Source organism: Pavona decussata, unplaced genomic scaffold, assembly GCF_977016875.1.
Source record: "Pavona decussata unplaced genomic scaffold, jaPavDecu1.1 SCAFFOLD_176, whole genome shotgun sequence".
NCBI lineage: Eukaryota > Metazoa > Cnidaria > Anthozoa > Scleractinia > Agariciidae > Pavona > Pavona decussata.
In genome coordinates, this window is record NW_028145587.1 from 406,667 (window position 1) to 433,549 (window position 26,883).

The 26,883-nt window shown below is 38.3% G+C and overlaps 1 protein-coding gene and 1 long non-coding RNA gene across 2 annotated transcripts in view; both read right to left on the reverse strand.

The window, feature by feature from the left end:
- Window positions 1-26,883, reverse strand: part of LOC146463429 (uncharacterized) — a 225,147-nt gene that overhangs the window by 54,906 nt on the left and 143,358 nt on the right. The gene's annotated exons all lie outside the window — the stretch shown is intronic.
- On the reverse strand, window positions 14,030-16,735 carry LOC146463435 (adenosine receptor A2b-like). The gene has a single exon (XM_085084427.1). The coding sequence runs from the start codon at window positions 16,507-16,509 to the stop codon at window positions 15,529-15,531; it is 981 nt and encodes a 326-aa protein (XP_084940553.1). The 5' UTR covers window positions 16,510-16,735; the 3' UTR covers window positions 14,030-15,528.

Below are 26,883 nucleotides of genomic sequence, written 5' to 3' on the forward strand. Positions count from 1 at the left end.
ACATTTAATAACAGAAGACATAAGGCTGTAAACGTTCAACCCAAACAGCCAGCAACTTGAAAATCTATCGAAAAGTTCGGCAATTTTTTTTAAAGTCACACAGTAATTCACGCTGAAAAATTATTTTACCTACACTCGATGTGGTCATCAGCCCTATAAGCATCAAAGTTAGAAAGCTCACAAATGAACTGTCGTGTAAAGAGGGACAACGTTCGCTTTTCCATGCATCAATATTTTTGTCTTTCTGAACCACTTTTTTGGGCGACGCATTCTTAAACTGACTCCGCTTTTAAAGTAACGGTAACATAGGCTGGTTGTTTCCAGTTATCTTTCTGCTAGGCTGCAGACAGAATATCTGTGCCAGTTCAACATAATAAGCTTCAAGAAATTCTACCGCTCTAGTCTGATCAACTCGCAGATAACTCACCGCGGTAGGATTGGATTACAAGTTTGCTTCTTTCAGCTTCTTCAACAACACGAGAAAGTTAAAATTAATAGCTTGAAAGCTCTTATCCGCATTGGGCAATGATGGGAACAATTTTAAACAGCCAGCATTGACTATGAACCACATTTAAGAGATGATAATTAGAAAAGTTTTTTCCACAACTTGTTGTCCATCAGTTTACCTCGACGCGACCGTCGACGCAAGTGTCCTATTTATTCAGCTTTGTCAAACGCTGCAAAATATCGTAAAGGTTTTCGCCCTTTTTCTGTTTAGTCATGTGATCTACACTTGTTGTTATTTCGTATTTGTTCACTGCGAAAAAGTGAATGCAGAAGTCTAAATTTGATTGCGTTTGGATTCTATGGCTGTTTTTTTTTTTTCGCCAAATTTATATTTCTTATGTCTTTACATTGGCAGTACATTTCATTTCCTGTTTGAAACCTCCGATTCAAAGATACTTCCACTAAAATATAGTAACCAATCAGATTTCGATTTGCGGGATTTTTTTTATTGTTTTCTTTCAAAAGGATAACTGTGATAATAGAATTTTACACAGAGAAAAAAAAAGGAAAAAAGAGAAAATGTTCGACGGGGGAGAGAGGAGTACTCCTTGATAAAACATATAATTAAGACAAATTTTCAAGGTTGTATTTAATGGGAATCTTTATACTGATAAACTCGTGAATGGAGATGGCCATGCTAGTTAACTTGTTAGATTAAATATAATGGCGCATATATAAGGTAGTGTAGTTAAATTTCCGTAGTATTGTTGTGTCCTGGGAGGTTGCAGTGATACCGAACAAGATTTCCTCTATGGTAGGGGAGATTTGGCACACATTCTCTTTATTGAACCAGCTCACGACCTTTTGTATAAACATTTTGGTAAACGTACATTCGATAAAAGAATGCTCTATTGAATCTTTGTCTCCACAGTATAGACATTCATCGTCCGCCTTAATACCAAATCTGAATAGTTCTTTCTTAGTTGCTATCGTTCTGTGGATTAATTTAAATTCTAAACTCTTTTAGTTTGGTTTACTTGCAACTGGTTTTCAGTGATTTAAAGATATTAGTCCATACGTCTTTGTTTAATGAAAGTTTTTCCCTCCAACGTCTAGGGCCCGTTTGTTCCTCAGTGTGCATTTTGACGTTAAGCAAATTATAAAAGTCCCTTGACTTAGCCTTATACAAATTAATTTGGAGCGATTCATTCAGGGAAAATATATTATTTTTACTGGTAAAGATTGATTTGTTGATGGTGTCGGAGCCTTTGGCTAGAGACAATAAACGTCTCGGAATAGCGCTAACAACTTGATAATATTGTAACAAATTGGATTCACAGGAATATTTCTCGAGAAACTCTTGGAATGATAAAAAATTACCACTTTCGTTCAATAGGTCGTTAATAGTGAGGACACCTTTTTTAAACCATTCACTGAGAAAAATGGGTTTCCCGTCCATCAATACAAAATTAACTCCTGCTTTTGGTCGTAGGTATGAAGAATTTTTAATTCGTTGAAGAAATCAAGTACCTTCTTATAAAAGATCGGGAGGTCGTTCAAGTAGTTTGTGTCGTAGTGGCACCTTAGAAGAAAGTTTAACCCCCCCCCCCCCCCTCCTTCCTTCTGAAATAATGTTTTGGAATGATACACCAATTACTATTGTCCGAAGTCCGTATCAATCTTGGGATCCAAGCGAGTTTCAGAGCTTTCAACATTATCTCAAAGTCGATCATGCGTATTCCGCCGTTGTCGAAATCTTGATAGAGGCCTGATCTTTCAATTTTATCTTTTTTGTTTTTCCAGAGGAACTTAAAAGATTTTGTTTTGACAATGTCCGCAATTCCTTGGGGGACATCTAGATTAGAGGCCGAGTATAGATCAGTTGCGAAATACCCAATGTTTTAATTAACATTGCCCTTCCAAATATCGTCAAATCCCGTGAACTCCACATATCCAGGTTAGTTTGCATTCTTTGGATCTTTTTGTCGAAGTTAAGTTCGTTGTTCTCCTTAATATTGTATGAAAAATATATCCCAAGTATCCTAACAGGGCTATGGAACCATTTTAAATCTAGAGGTTTATTTCTGTTGTTTTTTCCATCTTCCCAACCAAAGCGCCTTCGTTTTCTTTACCTTAAGAGATAGACCAGCAGTTTTACCAAAATCCCCAACAATTTTCAGAGCCAGTTCTAGAGATTCTAAGTCAGCATTAAACAGAGTAGTATCGTCAGCGAATTGAGACAACTTGATTTCCCTACCGAAGATTTTGATTCCTCTCATGTTGGAGTCTTGACGAATCTTAATTGAGAGAACCCCCGCAGACAGAATATATAAATAAGGGGAGAGGGGGCAACCTCGTCGCACTCCTTTTGACGGTTTAAACCAATTGGTTAAAAAAACATTGTTTTGCACCGCACTCTCTATGTTCGTGTAGAATAACTTGACCCAGCGCTTGATGTCACAACCAAAATTAAAGTAGTCTAGCGTCCTCACTATAAAGGGCCATTCAATCGAATCAAAAGCTTTACGGAAATCTAGTGACGTTAGAATGCCGGGCAGGTTTTGTAGATTCGTATAATCCATTATGTCACTTATGAGTCGAATATTTTCTCCTATGTATCTCCCTTTTACGAAGCCTGTTTGGTCAGGGTGAATTAGATTTGGTAGTGTCGCTTCGATTCGTTTAGCTATTGCCTTTGATGCTATTATTTGATGCTACACTAAGAAGTGTAATCGGTCTCCAATTTGATAGGTCTAAGAGTGACCCTTTCTCGTTCGCTTCGTTGAGACTTGCTATCAAATCGTTTCCTAAAAGTTCAATAAAGGAACTGTAAAATTCGACGGTAAATCCGTCCTCCCCGGGTGCTTTATCATTCTGAAACGTTTCTAGCGTCTTTTTGCACTCTTCGTATGTAAGTGGACCCTCCAAAGTTTCTTGAACATCCTCTGAGAGCTTAGGGATTTCTACATTCCTGGTGAATGTATCGTACGCGGCTTCAGAGAAGGTTAGTTCTGAGGTAAATAGGTTTCTATAATAGTTTTCTATTTGCTCTAGAATCGCTGTCTCGTTGCGCGTGATAGAGTCATCTTGTGTTCGAAGTTCTCTAATAGTTTTTTTTGTTATAATTACTTTTTTCAAGATTAAAAAAGTACTTTGTCGGGCGTTCACCATTTTCTATCCAACGGGATTTTGCTCTGAACATTGCCTGTTTTCCTTTCGCTTCGTAAATTGAATTGAGCTCCGATTTTAGTCCGTCAAACTCTCGTAGTACTACATCGATTGTAGGGGAGGAAAAATTGTTGCAAATTATAGCATCAAGTTGTTCTAGTCTACGTCTTAGGTCCTGTTCTCGGGTACTGATACATTTTGCTTTACTTTTACAAAAAGAAATAGTCACTGATCTGATTTCCATCTTCATTAATTCCCAAAAACGTCTCTTATCCGTCAGATTGCTGTAATAACTGCACACATGAGAGTATGTATCACTAACCGCACTAACGTATTGCGTGTCCTTCAAAAGGGTGTTGTTGAATTTCCAAAGTCCGGGTCCCCGGGGAGGATTACAGAACCACGATAGCGAAATGTAAATTGCGTCATGGTCAGGCGCGATCGAAGGGTAAATTTCAGAATTCTTTATATTCCCAATGAGGTGTTTTGCAACCAAAAAAAGTCAATTCTAGATTTAAGTGTTAAAATTTTTGATTCGTACGTGAATTTGCGTAACTTTGGATGACGCATTCTTTGAATATCCACTAAATCAAACATTTCCATGGTGGTTAGAATGAGATTACAGTAACTAGACGGTTTCCACTTCGCACCTCCGATTTTATCTTTTTTTTTAATAAGGTACAGTTCCAGTCTCCCCCGACATTTAGCGAGGTGAGTTCAGATTTATCGATAATGCAATTGTTGAGCTCTTGCATGAATTGGTGTTGATTGACCTGGTCATTAGGTGCGTAGATGTTGCACAGTGATAATTTTTGCCCATTTAGAGTGATTGTAATAAGCACTATTCTGCCTGAGTCATTGGCATAACAATAGTCAACTCTTGGTTGTACAGAGGGGTTAATTAGAATACACACACCTTTACTATGCGTAGTGCCATGTGAGCAAAATAGCTCACCACTCCATTCTTTTCTCCAGATATTGTCATCGGCTCGTTCTGAATATGTTTCTTGTAAAAAATAAATGTTTGCTTTTTGGTCTTTAAGGTATGAGAATATACTCCTCCTCTTGATTTGATCCCTGATTCCCCGAACGTTCAATGATAAGACATCAAATTTGGACGAATAACCCGCATTCATATTAGATGATAACAGATAAAAAGGGAAAAAAATTAATTAAGTTATAAAAAAAAACAAGGTATAAACAATCTAGACAAACGCACACGGACAAACAAACAATAATAAACGATAACAACACGAAAACAAAGCAGCACAAGAGAGGGCAACTAAACCTTTTTGCAAGTAAGATAAAGTGATAAATCACTGTTCCAAACAGACAGAGTCTGTCCCCTCAGTCCTCCCCAATTCCCTTAGCAGGCTACAGAGATTCGAGGTCCTCTGATTCGTTGATCTTGATGGGTCTTCCATCCGGCGAGGTCTTCACGTAAATTGTTCCGGCAATAAGTTGCAATCACAAAAACTATACCCAGAGCAAAACAAAAAAAAAAATAATGGATAAGACAGGCATGCTAATTTATTTTTGACAATCACACCCCAAGACCAAAAGATGTAACACAGGAAACCCTTAAGAGCTTCTGGTAAAATGCAGTTACTGTCAAAATAATATTGTAAACTACTCCTCAATCACACACAAACATACCAAAATTACTTGATGGCATGTGCTATAAAAATATTTTAAAATAACAATGCTTAATACAAATACTAACCTCATTCCTACAATCTAACTTCTTCCTGAGAACAGGGTTCATAGAATACTTCAGCGTGAAGCTAAATTTGCCCACAAATGGCATATGTATCTCGACCACAGTACCACATGCAAAGGTAAAAAAGAAATAAATAATTATTTAAGGCATTGCATCTACTGTAAAATGATCAAACAACGTATAACAGTTCATCAGCAAAAAGCTTTGCACTCATTTACTGTAAGTAGTACAATTTAAGTTTAGGTATTGTAAGTTATGCTACGGTATTGTAAGTAACGTGTGGTATTGTTTAATTAGTAAGAAATGTTAGTATTGTAAGTTATGTTTTGTTTGGAATAAACTTGCATTAAGCAAGTTAAATTAGGAATTGATAGTTTGAAACAATGCATCTATAGTAATTTTGATCAATCAATGCCTAACAGTTAGGATAACTCAGCAAAAAGCTTTGCACCCAACTGACATATAGAGCGTTTTCATTCACGTGACTACTGGCCATATTGGTTTACTGAAACAAAAGAAAGTATTTGCATAAAAATAGAGTTCAATTCCCAGAGGTTTGCTTTGGGACTCCAACATGGCCGCCATTTCTTTGTTTTGGGACACCAACATGGCCGCCGTGATGTCATGTGAAAACACTCTATACCTTGATCATAGTACCACATAGCAAGAAAAACTAGAAATTAATAGCTTGAAACAATGAATCTAAAGTAATTTGAGCAATTAATGCCAAACAGTTAGGATTCCTCGGCTTAAAGCTTCACACCTAACTGGCATATACCTTGATCATAGTACCACATAGCAAGAAAAATTAGAAATTAATAGATTGAAACAATGGATCTAAAGTAATTGGAGCAATTAATGCCAAACAGTTAGGATTCCTCGGCTAAAAGCTTCGCACCTAACTGGCATATACCTTGATCTAGTACCACAGAGCAAGGAAAATTACAAATTAATAGTTTGAAACAATGCATCTATAGTAATTTGATCAATCAATGCCTAACAGTAAGGATTCCCCAGCAAAACGCTTCGCACCTAACTGGCATATACCTTGATCATAGTACCACATAGCAAGGAAAATTAGAAATTAATAGTTTGAAACAATGCATCTATAGTTATTTGATCAATCAATGCCTAACAGTTAGGATTCCTCATCAAAAAGCTTCGCACCTAACTGGCATATACCTTAATCATAGTACCACATAGCAAGGAAAATTAGAAACTAATAGTTTGAAACAATGCATCTATAGTAATTTGATCAATCAATGCCTAACAGTTAGGATTCCTCAACTAAAAACTTCGAACCTAACTGGCATATACTGTACCTTGATCACAGTACCACATAAGCTTACATGTAGCAAGGAAAGTTATAAATTGATAGTTTGAAACAATGCATCTAAAGCAATTTGATCAATTGTTTCAAAACTGTTTTTGAAAACATTTGAACCGACTTATCATAATAAATAGACTTGCATTGCTACGAGGAATAAATAACAATGATAAAGTTAAGCTGCAGCTTGTATATTTCATTCTAAGGTGAATCTGGTGCAAATGACAATTATTCAACTTTTACTAGTAGCTTAATTACCAAAAATCCCGCGGCAGAAGCACTATCAGCACCGCTATCAGATACTACACTCTCCGCAGTAAATTTACGGGGATAAAAAGTTACGAGCAGAATTCAAAGCTACAAAAATTATGGAAAGACTCACCTGAAAGTAAGCTCAAAATATAATTTGTGCAAGTTTCACGCTCTGTTGCAAATGTGTTTGTGGTAATATACGATCCGACAGTAAAGAGAAAATCATAAATCGCAAATTAGTTTAAGCACAAGGGAATCGGCTGTCCATAATTTGACTTTCCATTGCAGTCAAATCGCCAAGACTAGTGGAAATCAAACAAAAAACCTTAATTGGACGAATTTTCCGTTGAAACCCTCCCGCCTGAACGATTTGTCATGCGCGTTTAGGGAGTACGCTCTCAAAGATTTCTGGGAGTGACCTATGCTCGTATCCAGGCTCCTTCCACTGGCGGAAATTGCTCTGTTTTCCTGACAGACTGCAACAACGTGAGGTCCTAAATCATGGCCGCCAAGTGAATAATCTAAAAACAAACAAACAAAAAGAAAAGTTAGAAGATTATTTTTACCGGGCTTCAACTCCAGCTCAGTTGCAAATATTAAAGCAAGCTCAGACTCAAGTACTATTCTTACTTGATATTCTTTCGATGGTTGCCGGTGAAGACTTGCTCCTGGCTTCCAAGTCATGTCTTAATTTCCTCTTCAGTGAACGTTTTGGCGAAGTTCTCCATCGTAAAGCAGTCAGTAAATAATCACAGTGACTGAAATGGACTACTGCATGCTTCTCAATAGTAAGCAAATGCAGCCTGGACAAAACGCGGGATTTTATTCGACAACGGTAATCATGCACCACAATTCAGAAGAAGGTGGAAATTATAAAGTAAATTTTCCCACAAAATTCTCCTTGTCAAATTTTGCTTTAGGTTAAAATTCAGTATATCGACCCTAATTTGGACCCAATGGTTATACCATTCGGAGTCAAAATGGATCAAGTGATTGGGGCCATTTTGCGTTGTAACAAATTGGCTCTGTTCTTCGATGTCTAAACGCCTCCATTAATAGGAGCCGAGACGGCCCTACATTGGAGCTAACTAGACTTGAACGGAAATGGTTCCACTAATTTGAGACAAAATAGCTCTAGTGATAAGGGCCGATACGCACCCAGAGGCCGAATTATTTTCCACTGTGGGCCAAATCGGATTTTGGTGGTGGTAAAACGGTTTTTATTGGGGTCGATATGGACCCACTTGACAAAATGGACCCACGAAAAGTCAAATCAGCTCCAGGGGCCATAGAGCTGAAACGGCACTTTGGGGCTGAAACAGATCTTTTGAATTTACAGTGTATCGATTATTATAATCCATCAAATATTTTCGCTCGCGCGCGATTGGTCTAAACGCCTCACGTGACCGAAAATACCCCAGCTAAAATTGGGGAATATCTGATGATATTCCCCAATTTCCAAAACTTCAAGCCGCGTCTTGTTTACAATTAAAATTAATGTCAAGATGGGGGAACGGTTTGCTTTTGTGACAGAAGGAGAGATAAACCTGCTGGTCGATAAAGCAGTATCAGAAAACAACATACGCTCTAAACGTTTTTGACGGTAAACTGTTCTTAAACGAAATGTTCAAATACTCAAGCTCGCTGCTACATGTTGCGAAAAATATTTGAAGGTTAATAACCACAATAGCCTCCATTTGGCTTAAAAAATATGCTTAGATATTTGTTCTTGGACATTATCTGTTCCTCGAAGCTCACAGTTTTCCTCGAGCTTCGCTCTCGGAAAACTGTTCGCTTCTCGGAACAGATAATGTCCGCGGACAAATATCTGAGCATATTTTCGCGCCAAATGGCGGCTATTGTTTATTTGTACCTGGGCTTATGCGCTACGCGCTTATGCGGTTTCGGGAAGAGTTTTTCGCCATCCTTCATCGGAAACTTTCTTCTTCTTTTTCTTAGGACCAGTTTTCTTCTTAGTTTTCAACCACGGACTTTTTTCTTTCTTATTTTTTGCCATACACGATACGCAAAACGAACACAAGCGAAGACTTGGTGTGAATAAATCACAAGTCGCAAACGTAAACAAAAGGCGACATGAAATGAACGACTCCGGATGTTTAACCGCGAAAAACGTCACGGGAATCCCTGACGCTGACACATTTTAATTGCCTTATAGCACTCTCGCGTGTGATAAAATTTCATTTGAAAAAACTTTTTTGTTGCTAATTCGCGCACGCCTCAAGATTTTTAATATATATTTTTTTGAAAATGAAGCGAGACTAGTAATGTTTAATTTGGCCTCAAAATTTTTTTGGGGAAAAAAACGACTCTCGAAGGTATCCGGTAACCTTAACTTCTTTCATGCGTAACGCCCGGGACGCCCTTTTGGCACTGAGATATAGGAAACGTTGCCATAGCAATTTCATAATTTCACATGTGAAATTATAAATTAACGCTGACATTTCGCGCCAAAATTAAGGAGTAATTTGTCACCCGTGATATTATTACCTATATTTTCTCTTTTCTTGTAACGTAATTAGTCATGTACTCTATATTTATTGTCACGTTGTAAATAGCTATATTATATCCTTCTTGCACTTAAATTACACCCACTAGCGGGTTCTGTTACTGAAGGACGATGAAGTTGGATCCGAAACAGATGCACTCTAAAAGAAAGTCGTCATAAAAGTTATTTTCTGCCTGCTGGCTCTACAGAAATTGGTAACCTTTTCGAATTGTTACTAAATGAGATATCTCTGTGTTGAAAAACAAACGTGGTTTTCCCCAATTTTCTTTTCCAATTCCTGTAGCGTTTGTACAATTTAGCATAATACCTCCAATTTCAGGCAACGAGCAAACTTTGTGGCAACCTGTGTGTCGCTGAAATGCAGAGAATGTTCTTGTTTGAAATACGAAAATGAGAAAACCATTTGTATTATCAGTATACGTCTGAGGGAAATCCCGTGCTTGTTATTGAATAACTAACCGACTAAGCTCTGAAAAACCGATCACTAAGTTGAAATCCGGCTCATCTGACTAATCAGTTATACTGTGACAAGGAAAATATCCTGCCCTTCGAAGGTTTACTTGCCTTGCTCATTTATAAAATATTCTGAGTTGTTTAGTAGCTATAGTAACAATGAATAAAGTCATTAAGTATTATCGAAAGATTTTTTACATCAATATTTAAGGTCCATTTCTTTGTCTACCTTTCACAAAGCTGTAACGTTCATTTTTTGTCTTTAAGTCATCTAAGGTTGCACATTCATTTAAACTATAATAACCAATCTACGACAATATTTTGGAACTTTAATTACCTTCTACCAACGTAATTGGCCTCATACTGAATATTTACAGCTGTAGAATTGGCTTGATGCGTATTGACACCATGAATCAGTCAATTAAAATGTGTATTTTTACAGTTCTGTAAGCTTGTGAAATGTTTCTTCCTAATGGTTATATCCGGCCATATCGTTCGTCATCGCAGAAGTGGAGTACTCAAACACAAGGATACACGACTGAAGCACATGATGCGTTTAACTTTGATGTAGGAGAACTAATTATTCTTCGCACAGCTAGCTTGTGCTGTCGTCAGCCGTTGCCTAAGGCCGAAATTATGTCCTTGAAGCCATTGCCAGGGAGTTTAGGGCACTTTATAAACCGCGAAAAGTGCTTCTGAATTGTTTTCGTTTCTCCACCTCCACCGCTGGCGATCAAACCAAATGCAACGTCTTCAAAGATGAACTTTAAATGTTTTCGCCGTTTTACGGCTGTCTAATGTGTTTACGTGTAACTATACTATGAATGAGTCCATTAAAATTTTAAGCTAGCAAACTTTTTTTCATGTTGATCGCTATTCTTGACATGTTGCCTGAGAAGCAAGAAGAAAGGAGGACAGACTGGAGGAGTGAAAACCGACGGTGTACACAAAACCTTTACTTCTTATCTAGAGTTGTTTGCTTTTCCTTTGTAATCCACGTTCTCCTCAGTTGTCGTTAACAGTCGCTCAGTTTTCCACTGTTATGAGCGTGTGATGTCCACAGCGTCGGCTAACAGCAGCGAAATACTCGCACGCTCACTAGGTGCACTTCAGCAGTCTGCGAAAAGCGTCTCTAAATCGTTCATTTCTCCAGCAGTAGATAAAAGGACTACAAACGGCGTTTAAACAAAATGCAAAGGCGTGAACGAAATACCTATAATATTTGAGCTTTGGACGGTGAAAATCATCATCAGGTAGCTTGCCGAGAAAACGAAGGCTTGTAGTGATCAAGAGTGGGACGATACCGAGAAGGCACACTGCCACAACAATGGCGAGAGTGCGAGCGCCTTTCATTTCACGCTTAATTTTGGCAATTTCTTGGATGTTGCCTTGTTCTCTGATCTGTTTTCTGTGCTTGTGGGACACAATAAAGATGTAGCCGTATGAAAATAGAATGATCACCAGAGGGATGATCAGCATGGACGTGATCAAGAAGATCAGATACTCGTTTGACGCCGGTATTCTGGGTGTTGGCCTGCACGGATGGTATTTTTGGATCTTGGCGCATGGATGCACAGCACGAACAAAATTTCTGTAGGCCTCTTTGTTGCTTGCTCTGAGAGCCTGTGGAAAGACAACAGTGACAGCCATAGCCCACAGCCACACCGCGATGGAGGCGAACAGCACCCGGCGCTTAGTCACTATGGTGTGGTATCTCAAGGAAAATTTGATGGCGATGAAACGTTCAACGCTGATCAACGCGAGATGAAGGATAATAACAGAGATGAATGTGAAGCTGAACCATGCCTCTACCCTGCAAATTCTCTTGAGTATTTTGTCGTCATAAGAGCTTAGATATAGAGACATTCCGCTAATGTTTATGATCAAAGCGATCACTATTAAACTGTTCGCGGTACACAAACTCAGCAGAATCACATTGGACGCAGTTCGCAGGCTGGAAAATTTGTAAAAGGCTATGGTTACCAACGAATTTCCACATACGGCAGCGAATATCACAACGCATTCTACGCTGATTAATGTGCTGAATGCGATCAGCGTTTTGTCAATGGAAGTGTTAATGGAGAAATTAGCATGCGCTCCGCTACAATTCCATTCTCGTTGGTCCATCGAATAATTACCCAACATGATGTAACTGTGTGGGTCGCTGAAGAGATGCGGCTTCAAGGAAAATAGACCGAGTTCGTATCAGTTTCGTTTTTTGTATTTTTTTCGCTATCAACCAGCTTTTAAAATTAATCAGACCAGTTAATTGCCATCTGCTTGAAGTTCACGGTTGTCAACTTTTGAATTTGACGATTGCAAATTAGCATTTTTATGTAATATGGGACGCTCTGTACCATGTTTTTTTTACTAAACAACATGGGATAAAAACTTGTTTTCTTTGAAGAAAACCCTCAATTCACGTACTTGTAATTTTTTTCTACCTTTTCACCAAAAGTAAAAGGAGCATTATGGTTTATTTATTTATTTATTTTATTTGTTTTCAGATTTTCGGTTGACTTGTTAAAAGCACCGTCTTCAAATCGTCAAATTATTTTTTCAACAGAGGCGCATTAAGCGTTGAAAAAACAATTATTGTCAAATTTGTCGCCTAAAAAGGAGATATGACTGACATGCCAATTAACAAACCATGACAACCTAAAATAAATTCAACTCGTAAATCTTCGTCAAATTTGTTGCATAAAGAGGAGATATAACCAGCAATGACAAACCATGACAATCAACCTAAAACAGTTTTTTGAGAAATTGTCAGTTTACAGGAGTATATTATATATATTTTAAGTCAACTTTCGTTTTGCTTTATATTTTTTTTACGGAAAATGGACAGTCAACGCGCATTAATTGAAACAAAAAATGCATTCATAGCAAAAGGAGATGTTTTAATTTTGGGGATCATAACTGAACTTGGGTTTTGACTAAAAGCCTCAACATAACTTGGCTTTTAACTAAAATTAATGGCAGATAGATAGATAGATAGATAGATAGATAGATAGATAGATAGATAGATAGATAGATAGATAGATAGATAGATAGATAGATAGATAGATAGATAGATAGATAGATAGAAAAAAGCCTCCTCACTAGGACCCGAATGCGCAGACTAATTTTACAGCAGCCTGCCGCCCAATATTGTTCCCAGATCAGAGGCTGCGTTTCTTTTCGTCAGCACTTAGGAAATAAGACCTCTGGGATAATCAATGTCAAAATGCAGCGAATCGAAATCTCATTGGTTACTATTTTTTAGCGGAAGTATCTTTGAATCGGAGGTTTCAAAACGTACAACAGGAAATGAAATGGACTGCCAATGTAAAGACATCAGAAATATAAATTGGGCGAAACAAAAACAGCCATAGAATCCAAATACAATCAAATTTACACTTCTACATTCACTTTTTCGCAGTGAGCAAATACGAAAAGATAACAAGTGTAGATCACATGACTAAACGGATAAGGGGCTAAAACCTTTGCGATATGTTGCAGCGTTTGACAAAGCTGAATGAATATGACACTTGCGTCGACGGTCGCGTCGAGCTAAACTGATGGACAACAATTTTTGGAAAAACATTTCTAATTATCGTCTCTTAAATTTGGTTCATAGCAAATGCAGGCCGTTAAAAAATTGTTCCCATTATTGCCTAATGCGGAAAAGAGCTTTCAAGCTCTTAATTTTAACTTTGCTTTTAACTGTGCTGTTGAGGGAGCTGAAAGAAGCAAACTTGTAATCCAATCCCCCCGCGGTGAGTTATCTATGAGTTGATCATACTAGAGCGGTAGAATTTCTTGAAGCTTACTATGTTGAACTGGAACAGATATTCTGTCTGCAGCCGAGCAGAAAGATAACTGAAAGTTGAGACAAGGGAAACAACCATATTCAAGAATGCGTCGCCCAAAAAGTTGTTCAGAAAGACAAAACTATTAACGCTGGGAATAGCGATTTACACAACAGTTCATTTGTGAGCTTTCTAACTTTGATGCTTATAGGGCTGATGACCACATCGAGTGTAAGTAAAATAATTTTCCAGGGTGAATTTCTTAAGCTTACAAACTGTGTGACTTTAAAAAAAAAATTGTCGATCTTTCCGATAGATTTTCAAGTTGCTGGCTGTTTGGGTTGAACGTTTACAGCGTTGTGTCTTCTGTTATTAAATGTACTTCTGCCATTTTATTTTATTTATTCCGGCATGGTATCTGATATCACGATACGTTTTAATAGTACATTCCCACTTAATACTGAGAACCAAACTATCTGGTTCCTACAACAATAGTAATAATGCTCGTGCTTTCAATTTGCTCCCTTGAAGAACAACTGAGACATAAAACCGTTTTCAGTTTCTTAAAAAAATCCTAAGTATTTTAATTCTCTCTCTCATTCTCTTCCTTGAAGCAAACCTTAAAATAGAGTATTTGTAGGAAATACTAGATCTGTTGTAAATAATTGTTTCAGCCGTCTGTCAGTAGCCATAGCAGTTTTTAAGTGTATTTTCAACTTAACCTCTGCACTATAAACGACGAAGCTTAATTTCTAAAAACCCTTTTGGTTTCTGATTTATCTTCCTTACAACATTTTTTTAAGTTGAATTGAAAATGAAAATTTTCGTGTGGCGAATAAATTAAATTTGACCTGTTGGAATTGCCATGAGTGGAGGCAGTCATCTTGGAAGAGAAAAGAATAAAACCAAGAAAAGTCCGTTTATGGTTACTGTTGAACAAATTCAAAGATGAAAATGGTCAGAAGATCATAAAACTGCGTACAACAGCTTACTGCGCTCAATATAAACAGCTTGATTACAGTGCGCGCAATGCATGTCGTGAATTGCACTAAATTTTAGCCTTTGATGCAGTTTAGTGGAAATTTTCTTTCTCTGCTTTTTCTTCTCTTGCTCGATTGTTTATTTTTGTTTATTTTCCCTTATTTTCCTTTTGTGTGTCCTTTCGTGTTGCGAGAATGAATGAAGATATGTTCTCTAGTCGAACCTTTGATGCACAGTGATAAGTGACTGAAATACTTGAAAATAGATAATCGAAGTTTACAAATATATAGTACGGTGTAATAACTAAGAAAATACACTGAAAACCATTCACGCTTTTAACGTTTCTGGCTGTCCAAGGTAGATCGTTCCTTTTCTAGATAGTATGAAATGCTAGTAATCATTGTTGACCTGCACTAACCAAGACTAAATGCATGAGCTTACGAATGTTATTCTTGGGTGTCATTCTCCTAAGCGTATAAGCAAGACTAAGTCCCCTTGTCGTCATTATGAGTCGTTCAAGCGCTATTGGCTTAACATTCACCGGGCCGTCCACCTTGTCTAAGCCGAGCTCGACATCTCGGTTCGCCGTCTTTTCTTCGTCTCTTCTTCTTCTGACCCAGGAAGGAAGGACATACTGACATAAAGCAATTTTCGTATATACGTGCCTTGGAGCAGAGGTTATCCGAAACGATAAACATGACGTGAGACAATGGGGGAGAACCTGTATTTTGATGAATGATGGGTTTCATTACGTTTTACCCTGGAGGACAGTGCAGCAGAGAGAAACGGCTTGTTAAAGTGTGATCAGTCATTTCCCCCTAGTTTTGGATTCATTTGAATCAAAGAGCTTCAGTCTATTTGACTATGGATTGCACGTCAGAAGTCTTTTAAAATTTGTTCGGAAGCTCTCGTTTCTCCAACAGTAGATGAGAGGGTTCCACAAGGCGTTCAAGCTCGCTGCAAAATATGCCCCGTACATGTGTTCTGAACTGATTATTGTTGAGGTGAGAAAACGGAGGCACAGTATTACTACCAACGGTACGAAACTAGCCAGACACAGGCCCACAACGATTGCCACAGTACGGGCAGCTTTCATCTCACGCTTCATGCTCACTTGTAAGTTGCCTTCTTCTTGGCGTATTTGTTTTCGCTGCTTACAAGCAACATTAAAGATGTAACTGTATGAAATGACTACGATAGCTATAGGCACAACCAACAATGTCATGACCAAGAATATAAGGTAGGCTTTGACAGAATTTGATTGCAGAATGAATGGTTGGTTTTTGAAGTGTTTGAAGCAGGGCGTAAGAGCCATCAAAAATTGTGTGAATGTTTTCAACCCGCCTGCTTTGAACGGCTCAGGAAAAACCATACAAACTCCAATTCCCCAAAGCCAAACAGCGATGGAAGCTATCAGCGCTCTGCGATTTGTCACCATGCTTTGGTACCTCAAGGAGAATTTGACGGCGATGAAACGTTCAACGCTGATCAACGCGAGGTGAAGAATGATGATGGAATTGAATGTGAGGTTTAGCATTGATGTGGCGCCACATAATTGGTGAGGAGATGTTTTGGGGCCCAAGATGTTAGTAATATGCAACACAGTGACAACCGCCATCAACATATCCGCTACCGACAAGCTCACCAGTATACTGTTACACGCCTTTCGGAGGTTTGAAAATTTCCAAAACGCTGTTATCACGAGAAGGTTGCCAAAAATAGCGCCAATTGTGAGAAGAGCGTACAAGGAAACGAAGACAACTTTGATCCCGATCGGTAGTTTCTCAGTAAAGCTGTCAGGGATACCACTTGTGTTCATTTTGTAAGAAGGCGGGCCATGCATTTTGAAAGTAGTCAAGGCTTATTCAAACTTGAATTGTTTCGTTGTCTACAGCTTCCGGTTGTGATGGTGCAACGATGGGAAATTGTGCCAGAGATATTACAATTTGTCACTGTGTTCTTCAAAGTGAGCAACAGCTGAAGGAACTAGCCGATATTTCGCTGTCCAAAAGCCTGAATCGCTCGTTGCAGAAGCTGGCGAAGATTTCTTCAGAGTCAATAAAAATATATTTCTCTTTCTTCCTTCGATTCCTTCTAAATAATGATGAACTTGTCAAAGGAATCTTCACTCTTTGTGGCGCATGTTGATATTAACTAACATGTACATACCTTCTATTGCTCAATAAAAAATCACTACTAACTTATATAGCGAATTGAATGTTATCAAACGTGACTTGTAGGCAATGACGTCCAAAGTTTGTCTATTGGTTCCATTCATTTTCGACAGCATATGCTCTTTGAAAATATTTGCATTTAAAAAGAAAACATTTCTAAATTGGTCCGTCTAAAGTTGATTTTCCACATGATAACTTAGCCCTGAGCAATAAATTTTTGAAAGCTAGATGAAACCTGAAATATATCTTCAAATAAATTTTCAAATGGCCAATATGTTTTGCACTCATAAGGAAAGTGACCAATTAAAAAAAATTGTTCAAGGCTTACTGTGCGTTTCTAACCTTCGCTATTGAAAGACTGACTGTTCATCAATATATATTTATTCGGCATTCGGCATATTCTGCAGAACTTTATTAAAATTTCTAATAATCTAGCCTCTGCTCCCCTATAAAAAGTTAAAGGTATAAAGCAATCTATATCAATTATCTCTTATGTTTTAATTTTTTGAAGGTTTTTATTTTCTTTTGTCGCGCCAAGCAAATTAACAGTAATCTTGTGCTTTCAGGATCAGTGCAACTACTAAAGCTAGCGACATAAGGATGTGAGCTGGAAGGGGTCTTGGACGAACAACGCTGTTATGGAACTGTCGAGCCAATTATTTTTGTGCTGATTACCCAAAAGTGAGGAAGAAAGTAAATGCAACACCTTGACGCGAAACTAATGCATTTGGTTGTCATGTGGACGGATCAAAATAATTATTCGTAACACCCATAGGCAAGTGTTATCGATGAAATATTTTGATTTAATTAATTATAAGCACCTGTTTTTTCCTCCTTTTTTTATTCTAACTCAGTTTAGAAGCTAACAGGATATTTTGTTTATTTCAAAATCTAAAAAAAGAAGACCCACATTTATTGAAATATAGGAATGTCATTCACAAATAAGAGTAAATAAATGGTCTCTTGAATTGACAGCTTAACTCTTCCTAAACAGCTGAACATTCAACTCCAGTTCGAACACAGAAGTTCTTATTAAGTTGTTTATTCTTGCAGCGCGTAGAGATATAATTAAGTTTTTTTTTTTCGCTGAAAGTCAACGCGCATTAATCGAAAAAAAAAAAAATGCATTTATCGGAAAAGGAGATGTTTTAATTTTGGGGACCTTAATTGAACTTGGATTTTGAGTAAAAGCCTCAACATAACGTGGCTTTTAACCAAAAGCCTCATCATTTTTAGCCATCAGCTTGTACAGAAAAAACTCACTAGGACCCGAATGCGCAGACTAATTTACAGCAGCCTGCCTCCCAATCTTGTTCCCAGATCAGCGGCTGCGTTCCTTTTGGTCAGCACTAAGGAAATAAGACCTCTGGGATAATCAATTTTAAATCCAGCAAATCGAAATCAGATTGGTTACTATATTTAAGCGGAAGTATCTTTGAATCGGAGGTTTCAAACTGGAAATAAAATGTACTGCCAATGTAAAGACATCAAAAATATAAATTTGGCGACAAAAACAGCCATAGAATCCAAATGCAATCAAATTTACACTTCTGCTTTCACTTTTTGGCAGTGAAGAAATACGAAATAACAACAAGTAAAGATCACATGACTAAGTGGAAAAGGAGCGAAAACTTTTGCGACATGTTGCAGCAGTTTGGCAAAGCTGAATGAATATGACACTTGCGTCGACGGTCGCGTCGAGGTAAACTGATGGACAACAAGTTTTGGAAAAACTTTTCTAATTATCGCCTCTTAAATGTGGTTCATAGTCAATGCTGGCTGTTTAAAATTGTTCCCATCATTGCCTAATGCGGATAAGAGCTTTCAAGCTCTTAATGTTAACTTTCTCGTGCTGTTGAAGGAGCTGAAAGAAGTAAACTTGCAATCCAATCCCACCGCGGTGAGTTATCGATCTGCGAGTTGATCATACTAGAGCGGTAGGATTTCTTGAAGCTTACTCTGTTGAACTGGAACAGATATTCTGTCTGCAGCCGAGCAGAAAGATAACTGAAGGTTGAAAAAAGGGAAACAACCAGCCTATGTTACCGCTACTTTAAAAGCGGAGTATTCAAGAATGCGTCGCCCAAAAAGTTGTTCAGAAAGACAAACCTATTAACGCTGGGAATAACGATCGTCGTCCCTCTTTACACAACAGTTCATTTGTGAGCTTTCTAAGGTTGCTGCTTAAAACCGCGTAAAACAGCTTACTGCGCTCAATATAAACAGCTTAATGGCAGTGTGCGCAATATAATGCTGTCGTGAATTGCACTAAATTTTAGCCTTTGGCGCAGCCTAGTGGAAGTTTTCTTCTCTTGCTCGATTCTTTCTTTTTGTTTATTTTTTTTCCTTTATTTTCCTTTTGTGTTTCCTTTCGTGTTTACAAGAATAAATGAAGATATGTTCTCTAGTCGAACCTTTAATGCACAGTGATAATAACTGTAACACTTGAAAATACATAATCGAAGTTTACAAATATACAATACGGTGTAATAACTAAATGATACGCTGAAAACCATCAGCGATTTTAACGTTTCTTGCTGTCCAAGGCAGATCGTTCCTTTTCTAGATAGTATGGAATGCTAGTAATCATTGTTGACCTGCAGTAACCAAGACTAAATGAGCTTACGAATGTCATTCTTGGGTGTCATTCTCCTAAGCATATAGGCAAGACTAAGTCCCCTTGTCGTCATTATGAGTCGTTCAGGCGCTATTGGCTTAACATTTACCGGGCCGTCCACCTTATCTTAGCCGACCTTGAAATCTCGTTACGCCGTCTTTTCTTCGTCTCTTCTTCTTCTGACCCTCGAAGGAAGGACATACTGACATAAAGCAATTTCCGTATACGTGCCTTGGAGCAGAAGTTATCCGAAACGATAAACATGACGTGAGACGATGGGGGGAGAATTTGCATTTTGATGATGGGTTTCATTACGTTTTACCCTGCAGGACAGTGCAGCAGAGAGACACGGCTTGTTAAAGTGTGCATGATCAGTCATTTCCCTCTGAGTTTTGGATTCATTTGAATGAAAGAGCTTCAGTCTATTTGACTATGGATTGCACGTCAGAAGTCTTTTAAAATTTGTTCGGAAGCTCTCGTTTCTACAACAGTAGATGAGAGGGTTTCGCAAGGTGTTCAAGCTCGCTGCAAAACATGTCCCGTACATGTGTTCTGAACTGAAGCATGGCGTCAGGGCCATCAAAAATTGTGGGAATGTTTTTAACCCGTCTGCCTTTAAGGGCTCAGGAAAAACCATGCACACTCCAATGCTCCAAAGCCAAGCTGCGATGGAAGCTTTTAGGGCTCGGCGATTAGTCACTATGCTTTGGTACCTCAAGGACAACTTGACGGCGATAAAACGTTCAACACTGATTAAAGCGAGGTGAAGAATGATGATGGAATTGAATGTGAGGTTAAGCATTGATGTGGCGCCACATAATTGATCACTTATTGATGAGGAGATGTTTTGGCGCCCTTTCGGAGATTTGAAAATTTCCAAACGCTGTTATCACGAAAAGGTTACCGAAAATAGTGCCAATTGTGAGAAGAAGCGTATAAAGAAACGAAGAGGACTTTGATTCCGATCGGCAGTTTCTCAGCAAAGCTGTCAGGGATACCAGTTGTGTTCATTTTGTAAGAGGGGCCACGCATTTTGAAAGTAGTCAAGGCTTATTCAAACTTGAATTGTTTCGTTGTCTACAGCTTCCTTTTGTGATGGTGCAACGATGGGAAACTATGCCAGAGATTTTACGATTTGTCACTGTGGTCTTCAAAAGTGAGCAACAGCTGAAGGAACCAGTCGCTTTTTCGCTTTCCGAAATCTTGAATCGCTTGTTGCAGAAGCTGCGGCGAAGATTTTTTCAAAGTCACTTAAAATTTCTGACCCCAGTTGATATTAACTTGCATACTTTATATTTGTTAAAAGAAATTTCACTAATTTATATATAGCGAATTCTGTTTTCAAACGAGACTCGAGGACGTGGACGTCAAAGTTTTTCTAGTGGCTTCATTCATTTTCCACTAAAATTATATGCATTTGAAAAGACCATTATTTCTAAATTGGCGTATCTCAAATTCATGTCATTTCGCGTAAATAAGACTTTCTTAGAAGTTTTTTTTTCAAACGATAACTTATTCCCGTGCAATAAATTTTAGAGCTAGATGAAACCCGAAAATTATATTACCAAATGGCCATTTATTTGTTTTGCACCCGTAAAGAAAATTGATTAGTTAAACAAATAGTTCAAGGCCCATTGTGAGTTTCCAGCCTCTGCTATTGAAAGACTGAATTTCAATTTATGTTTTAATCCACATCAAGCACATTTATCGGTCAAATAGTTTGGCTAAATAAACCACCTGTTTTTCCTCCTCTTTGTTACCCTACATCAGTTTAGCAGCTAAAAGGTTATTTCGCTATTTCCAGATCCAAACAAGAGAAGACCGATACTATTAATTATCTTTGTAACAGTTGCAAATTTAGCAAACGTCATTCACAAGTGAGAGTAAATAAATTGTCTCTTTACAGCTAAACCACTTTTCTAATTTTCGTTCCTAAACAGCTGAACATTCAATTCCAGTTCGAGCACATAACTCCTTATTGAGTTGTTTATTCTTAGCACGCAGATATATTAATTAAGTATTTTCACTGACAATCAACGCGTGGTAATTGAAAAAACATACATGGATCGGAAAAAAAATGTCTTAATTTTGCGATCATAACTGAATTGGCTTTAAACTAAAAAAAATTCTTGCAAAATATTTTAGCAAAAAAGGAGCAAACTAAAACAAAACGTCCTTAAAACCTGAATTTCGTTGAAGACAATTGGGCCAGTCAGTTGTTTTGCCAACTGTAAGATCCAGTTACCCCTAAAAATGTCTACTAACGCACCCCCGTCCCCCTATTTTCGAATTCTCTATTAAACATCCCCTCCAATAAGCTCTCCGTGGTAGAGTCTTCCACTTTGCGACTCTTTTAAATTTTCGCTAACGTTTTGCATACTAAAAGGGTGAATATGCCCGGCACTCCTATCGGGCGGAGCTTCCCTGAAAAGCCCACCAAAAGGAAGAAGTTGAACTTTATACATGTTTTCACCATATCGAAAAAACATTTCTACTTCCCGATTGGTGCTTTCAAGACGAAAAGCTATTGCACTTAATTTATTACTGGAACATGCAAACATGCGACAACCCGGAATCTCGGTTTTTCAGTTAAAATTTTATTCAGTTTGAATTTGTTTCAGTTCGTTTCACCGAAAAAAAAATAATAATGCTCACGTTGGCGTCGATAAATAATTGGGTAACATGACTGACTGAACTGGCTGAAGAGACAGCCAGCGTAAAATTTCAGCTGAAAACATTTGGGTTATTTTTCTTCTTTTCTACCCTGACGAGCTTTGGATTCGATCACAGCTTCAGATACGGAAAGGATTTCGAATTCGAGTGAATCGATAATTTCAATAGGAACAACGATTCAATTTTGGACTAAAACAAGTGAAATGATATGGATAATTGTTTATTTCCCGTGCCGTTTCCACGGGCTCTAAAACTTAAAACGCATGAAACCCCGACAGCTGTAAAATTTCAGGTGAGAATATTTACTTTCCTCCCGCTTTTCATGGTCCTGAAAAAGCTTTGGATTTCGATCCGAAATATAAAAATAATAAAAGCTGGTAATAGATAGGCACAAAGCATGTTAAATTAGAAGTGAATAGATAATTTATGAACAAACGGTTTCAATATTGGACTGGAGACAAGTTAGGCAATAGTTTATTTTCATCGGCAGCTCCATGGACTTCGCCATGTAACTGACACACGAAAGGTCGTACTTGCCTAGTTCCTAGGCCTCTCTCTATCTTTAGTCTCGGTCAATCCATTTCGGTTCACGGGGTCCAATCTAAAAAGCGCTCTTCTCGGATACGTCACCGAAAAGTATTCGCCATGAGGGCCTGGGAGAAAGCCGCACAGCAACTAGCATGCAGGAAAGGGTGGCACAAGGGCGTTGCACGCAGAGACAGCTGGGGGAAAGTACGAGTTCAGATAAAACCCGCTGAACACGAATGTAAATGTAAATATATGTTTCATATATTTACATTTATTTATGAACATGAATTTCTTCGACACTTGTTAGGAAAACGGAAAAGGAAAGAAACGATACAAGGAAACAAATAAAACGCTGGTCAACAAATACTCGAGGGCCATGTCATGATCATTACAAAAACAATTTTTATACTTTTTTACTTTTATTTAAACTCATTTTGCAGCTGACATGCAGCTGAATTACAGAGTTAAAATACAATAGAACCATAGAGTTGATGTTCGCGGGCGTAGATGTGTTTTTGGCCCGACTCAGGCTCATTTACTAAAATGAGTTCTGAGAAGGGCCAAAAACATATTTACGCCCAAGAATATCAAATCTATTACTATTATAATAATTATAGAGGGCATTAACAAAAGGAATCAAAGACAGTACAGTAAGCGATCACGATATCTTCTGTGAACGCTGCCGGAATCACGTCGGCGTTTATTTTATTGTACAAAAGCTTTCGTTGTCACAAAAACTTTGGCAGAACACCGCAAAATTTGTCAAAAGAATCTTTGTTTCTAAGTTTCCAAAAGGAAAATAACAGAATTTTGTAAACAGCTAAGAAATAGTCACTTACGACTGTTAAAATTAATTGTGCAATTGCTTAACTAAGCGGGTTTCGCTCAAAGAAGACAAATTACACTCACTCGCCTCTGGCCGTGGAGCTACTACAGGCATTATTTCCACCATCGCCCACAGTTTCTGTATTAAAGTCCTCTTCATCTAGCTCAGACGACTGAGAATTTGCTTCTTCGTTAAGTTTTCCATCGATTTTGTGGCTCAAAACAATTTCTTTGCAGATGGCAGCGCTTCCAGTCAAACAAGCAAGAAAAAGGCGCGAACAGTTGAATGGCTTGAGTTCTGATTGGCTGGCTACGTTATTTTCTTCTTTCTTATTGGCTCAGAGCAGCGGGCTAAAATATATTTTTGCCCGCTGAATTCTTCATTTTAGCTCGCAAAATACGCCGCAATGCCCGATGAAATTATTATAATAATAAGTATATGAAATCAAATGGTGACGAGTGAAATTAGGAATTAATTTTACGCGCATTTTGTCATGTCAAAATTCTAATAGTTTCCCGAGCCTTTCGCAAGTGAAATTATTTGCTAATTTCACAAGTATACCATTTGATTACCTTTTAATATCATGGGTGACAAATTACGCTCAGAATCGTGGTCAGTTCCGTCTTGTTCACACACGCAGGCAAAAACTGCTCGGGTACTTCATCCAACTGCTCAGGACGAACCGTCTCATGGTTTTTCTCAAGGCCATTTTCATCACACCAGTTCTCAAAAACCTTCACCCAGTTAATTGTGCTCTTTGGCGTATTTAATGCCTTAACTTCTTTCATGCGTAACGTCTTAAAACCTGGACGCCCTTTTGGCACTAAGATATAGGAAACGTTGCCATAGCAATTTCAAAATTTCATTCGTCACCCATGATATTATTACTTATATTTTCTCTTTTCTTGTAACGTAAATAGTTATGTGCTCTATATTTATTATCACGTTGTAATTAACTATATTATATCCTTCTTGCACTTAAATCACACCCACTAGCGGGTTCTGCTACCTGTGCTGAAGGACGATGAAGTTGGATCCGAAACAGGTGCACTCTAAAAAAAGTCGTCATATAATTTATTTTCTGCCTGCTGGCTCTACAGAAATTGGTAACATTTTCGAAATGCAGGGAATGTTCTTGTTTGAAATACGAAAATGAGAAAACCATTTGTATTATCAGTATACGTCTGAGCTAAATCCCGTGCTTGTTATTGAATAACTAGCCGACTAAGCTCTGAAAAACCGATCACTAAATTGAAATCCGGCTCATCTGACTAATCAGTTATACTGTGACAAAGATGACAAAGCAAGAAAATATCCTGCCCTAGGAAGGTTTACTTGCCTTGCTCATTTATGAAATATTCTGAGTTGTTTAGTAGCTATAGTAACAATGAATAAAGTCAGTAAGTAATATCGAAAGATTTTTTTAGATTAATATTTAAGATCGATTTCTTTGTCTACGTTTCACAAAGCTGTAACGTTCGTTTTTTATCTTTAAGTCATCTAAGGTTGTCCATTCATTTAAACTATAATAACCAATCTACGACAATATTTCGAAACTTTAATTACCTTGTACCAACGTTATTGGCCTCATACTGAACATTTACAGCTTTAGGATTGGCTTGATGTGTAACGGCACCATGAATCAGTCAATTAAAATGTGTATTTTACAGTTCTGTTCGCTTGACTGTGAAATGTTTCTTCCTGATCATGGTTATATCCGACCATATCGTTCGTCATCGCAGAAGTGGAGTACTCGAACACAACGACACACGACAAAAGCACATGATGAGTTTAACTTTGATGTAGTAGAACTAATTATTCTTCGTACAGCTAGCTTGTGCTGTCGTCAGTCGTTGCCTAACGGCGAAATTATGTCCTTGAAACCATTGCCAGGGAGTTAAGCGCACTTTATAAACCGCGAAAAGTGCTTTTGAATTGTTTTCGTTTCTCCTCCTCCACCGATGGCGATGAAACCAAATGCAACGTCTTCGAAGATGAACTTTAAATGTTTTCGCCGTTTTACGGCTGTCTAATGTGTTTACCTGTAACCATGCTATGAATGAGTCCATTAAAATTTAAAGCTTGTCAACCTTTTTTCACCGTGATCACTATTCTTGACATATTGCCCGGGAAGCAAGAAGAAAGGAGGACAGACTGGGAGGAGTGGAAACCGACGTTGTACAAGAAGACTTTAATATTTACCTAGATTTGTTTCCTCTTCGTTTGTAATCCACGTTTTACTTGTCGATTACAGTCGCTCAGTTTTCCACTGTTATAAGCGTGCGATATCAACAGCGTCGGCTAACAGGGAAATGCTCACGCCCTCACTAGGTGCACTTCAGTAGTCTGCGAAAAGCGTCTCTAAATTGTTTATTTTTCCAGCAGTAGATAAAAGGACTACAAACGGCGTTTAAACAAAATGCAAAGGCGTGAACAAAATACCTATAATATTTGAGCTTTGGACGGTGAAAATCATCATCAGGTAGCTTGCCGAGAAAACGAAGGCTTGTAGTGATCAAGAGTGGGACGATACCGAGAAGGCACACTGCCACAACAATGGCGAGAGTGCGAGCGCCTTTCATTTCACGCTTAATTATGGCAATTACATGGATGTTGCTTTGTTCTCTGATCTGTTTTCTGTGCTTGTGGGACACAATAAAGATGTAGCCGTATGAAAATAGAATGATCGCCAGAGGGATGACAAGCATGGACGTGACCAAGAAGATCAGATACCCGTTTGACGCCGGTGCTCTGGGTGTTGGCCTGCACGGATGGTATTTTTGGATCTTGGCGCATGGATGCACAGCACGAACAAGATTTCTGTAGGCCTCGTTGTTGCTTGCTCTGAGAGCCTGTGGAAAGGCAACAGTGACAGCCACAGCCCACAGCCACACCGCGATGGACGCGAACAGCACCCGGCGCTTAGTCACTATGGTGTGGTATCTCAAGGAGAATTTGATGGCGATAAAACGTTCAACGCTGATCAACGCGAGATGAAGGATAATAACAGAGATGAATGTGAAGCTGAACCATGCCTCCACCCTGCAAATTCTCTTCAACATATGGTCGTCATGAGATCTTAGAAAAAGAGACATTCCACTAATGTTTATGATCAAAGCGATCACTATTAAACTGTTCGCGGTACACAAACTCACCAGAATCACATTGGACGCAGTTCGCAGGCTATAAAATTTGTAGAAGGCTATGGTTACCAACGAATTTCCACACACGGCAGCGATTATCACAACACATTCAACGCTGATTAATGTGCTGAATGCCATCAGCGTGTTCTCAATGGAAGTGCTAACAGAGAAATTAGTATGTGCTCCACTACAATTCCGTTCTCGTTGGTCCATCGAATAATTACCCAACATGATGTAACTTTGTGGGTCGCTGAAG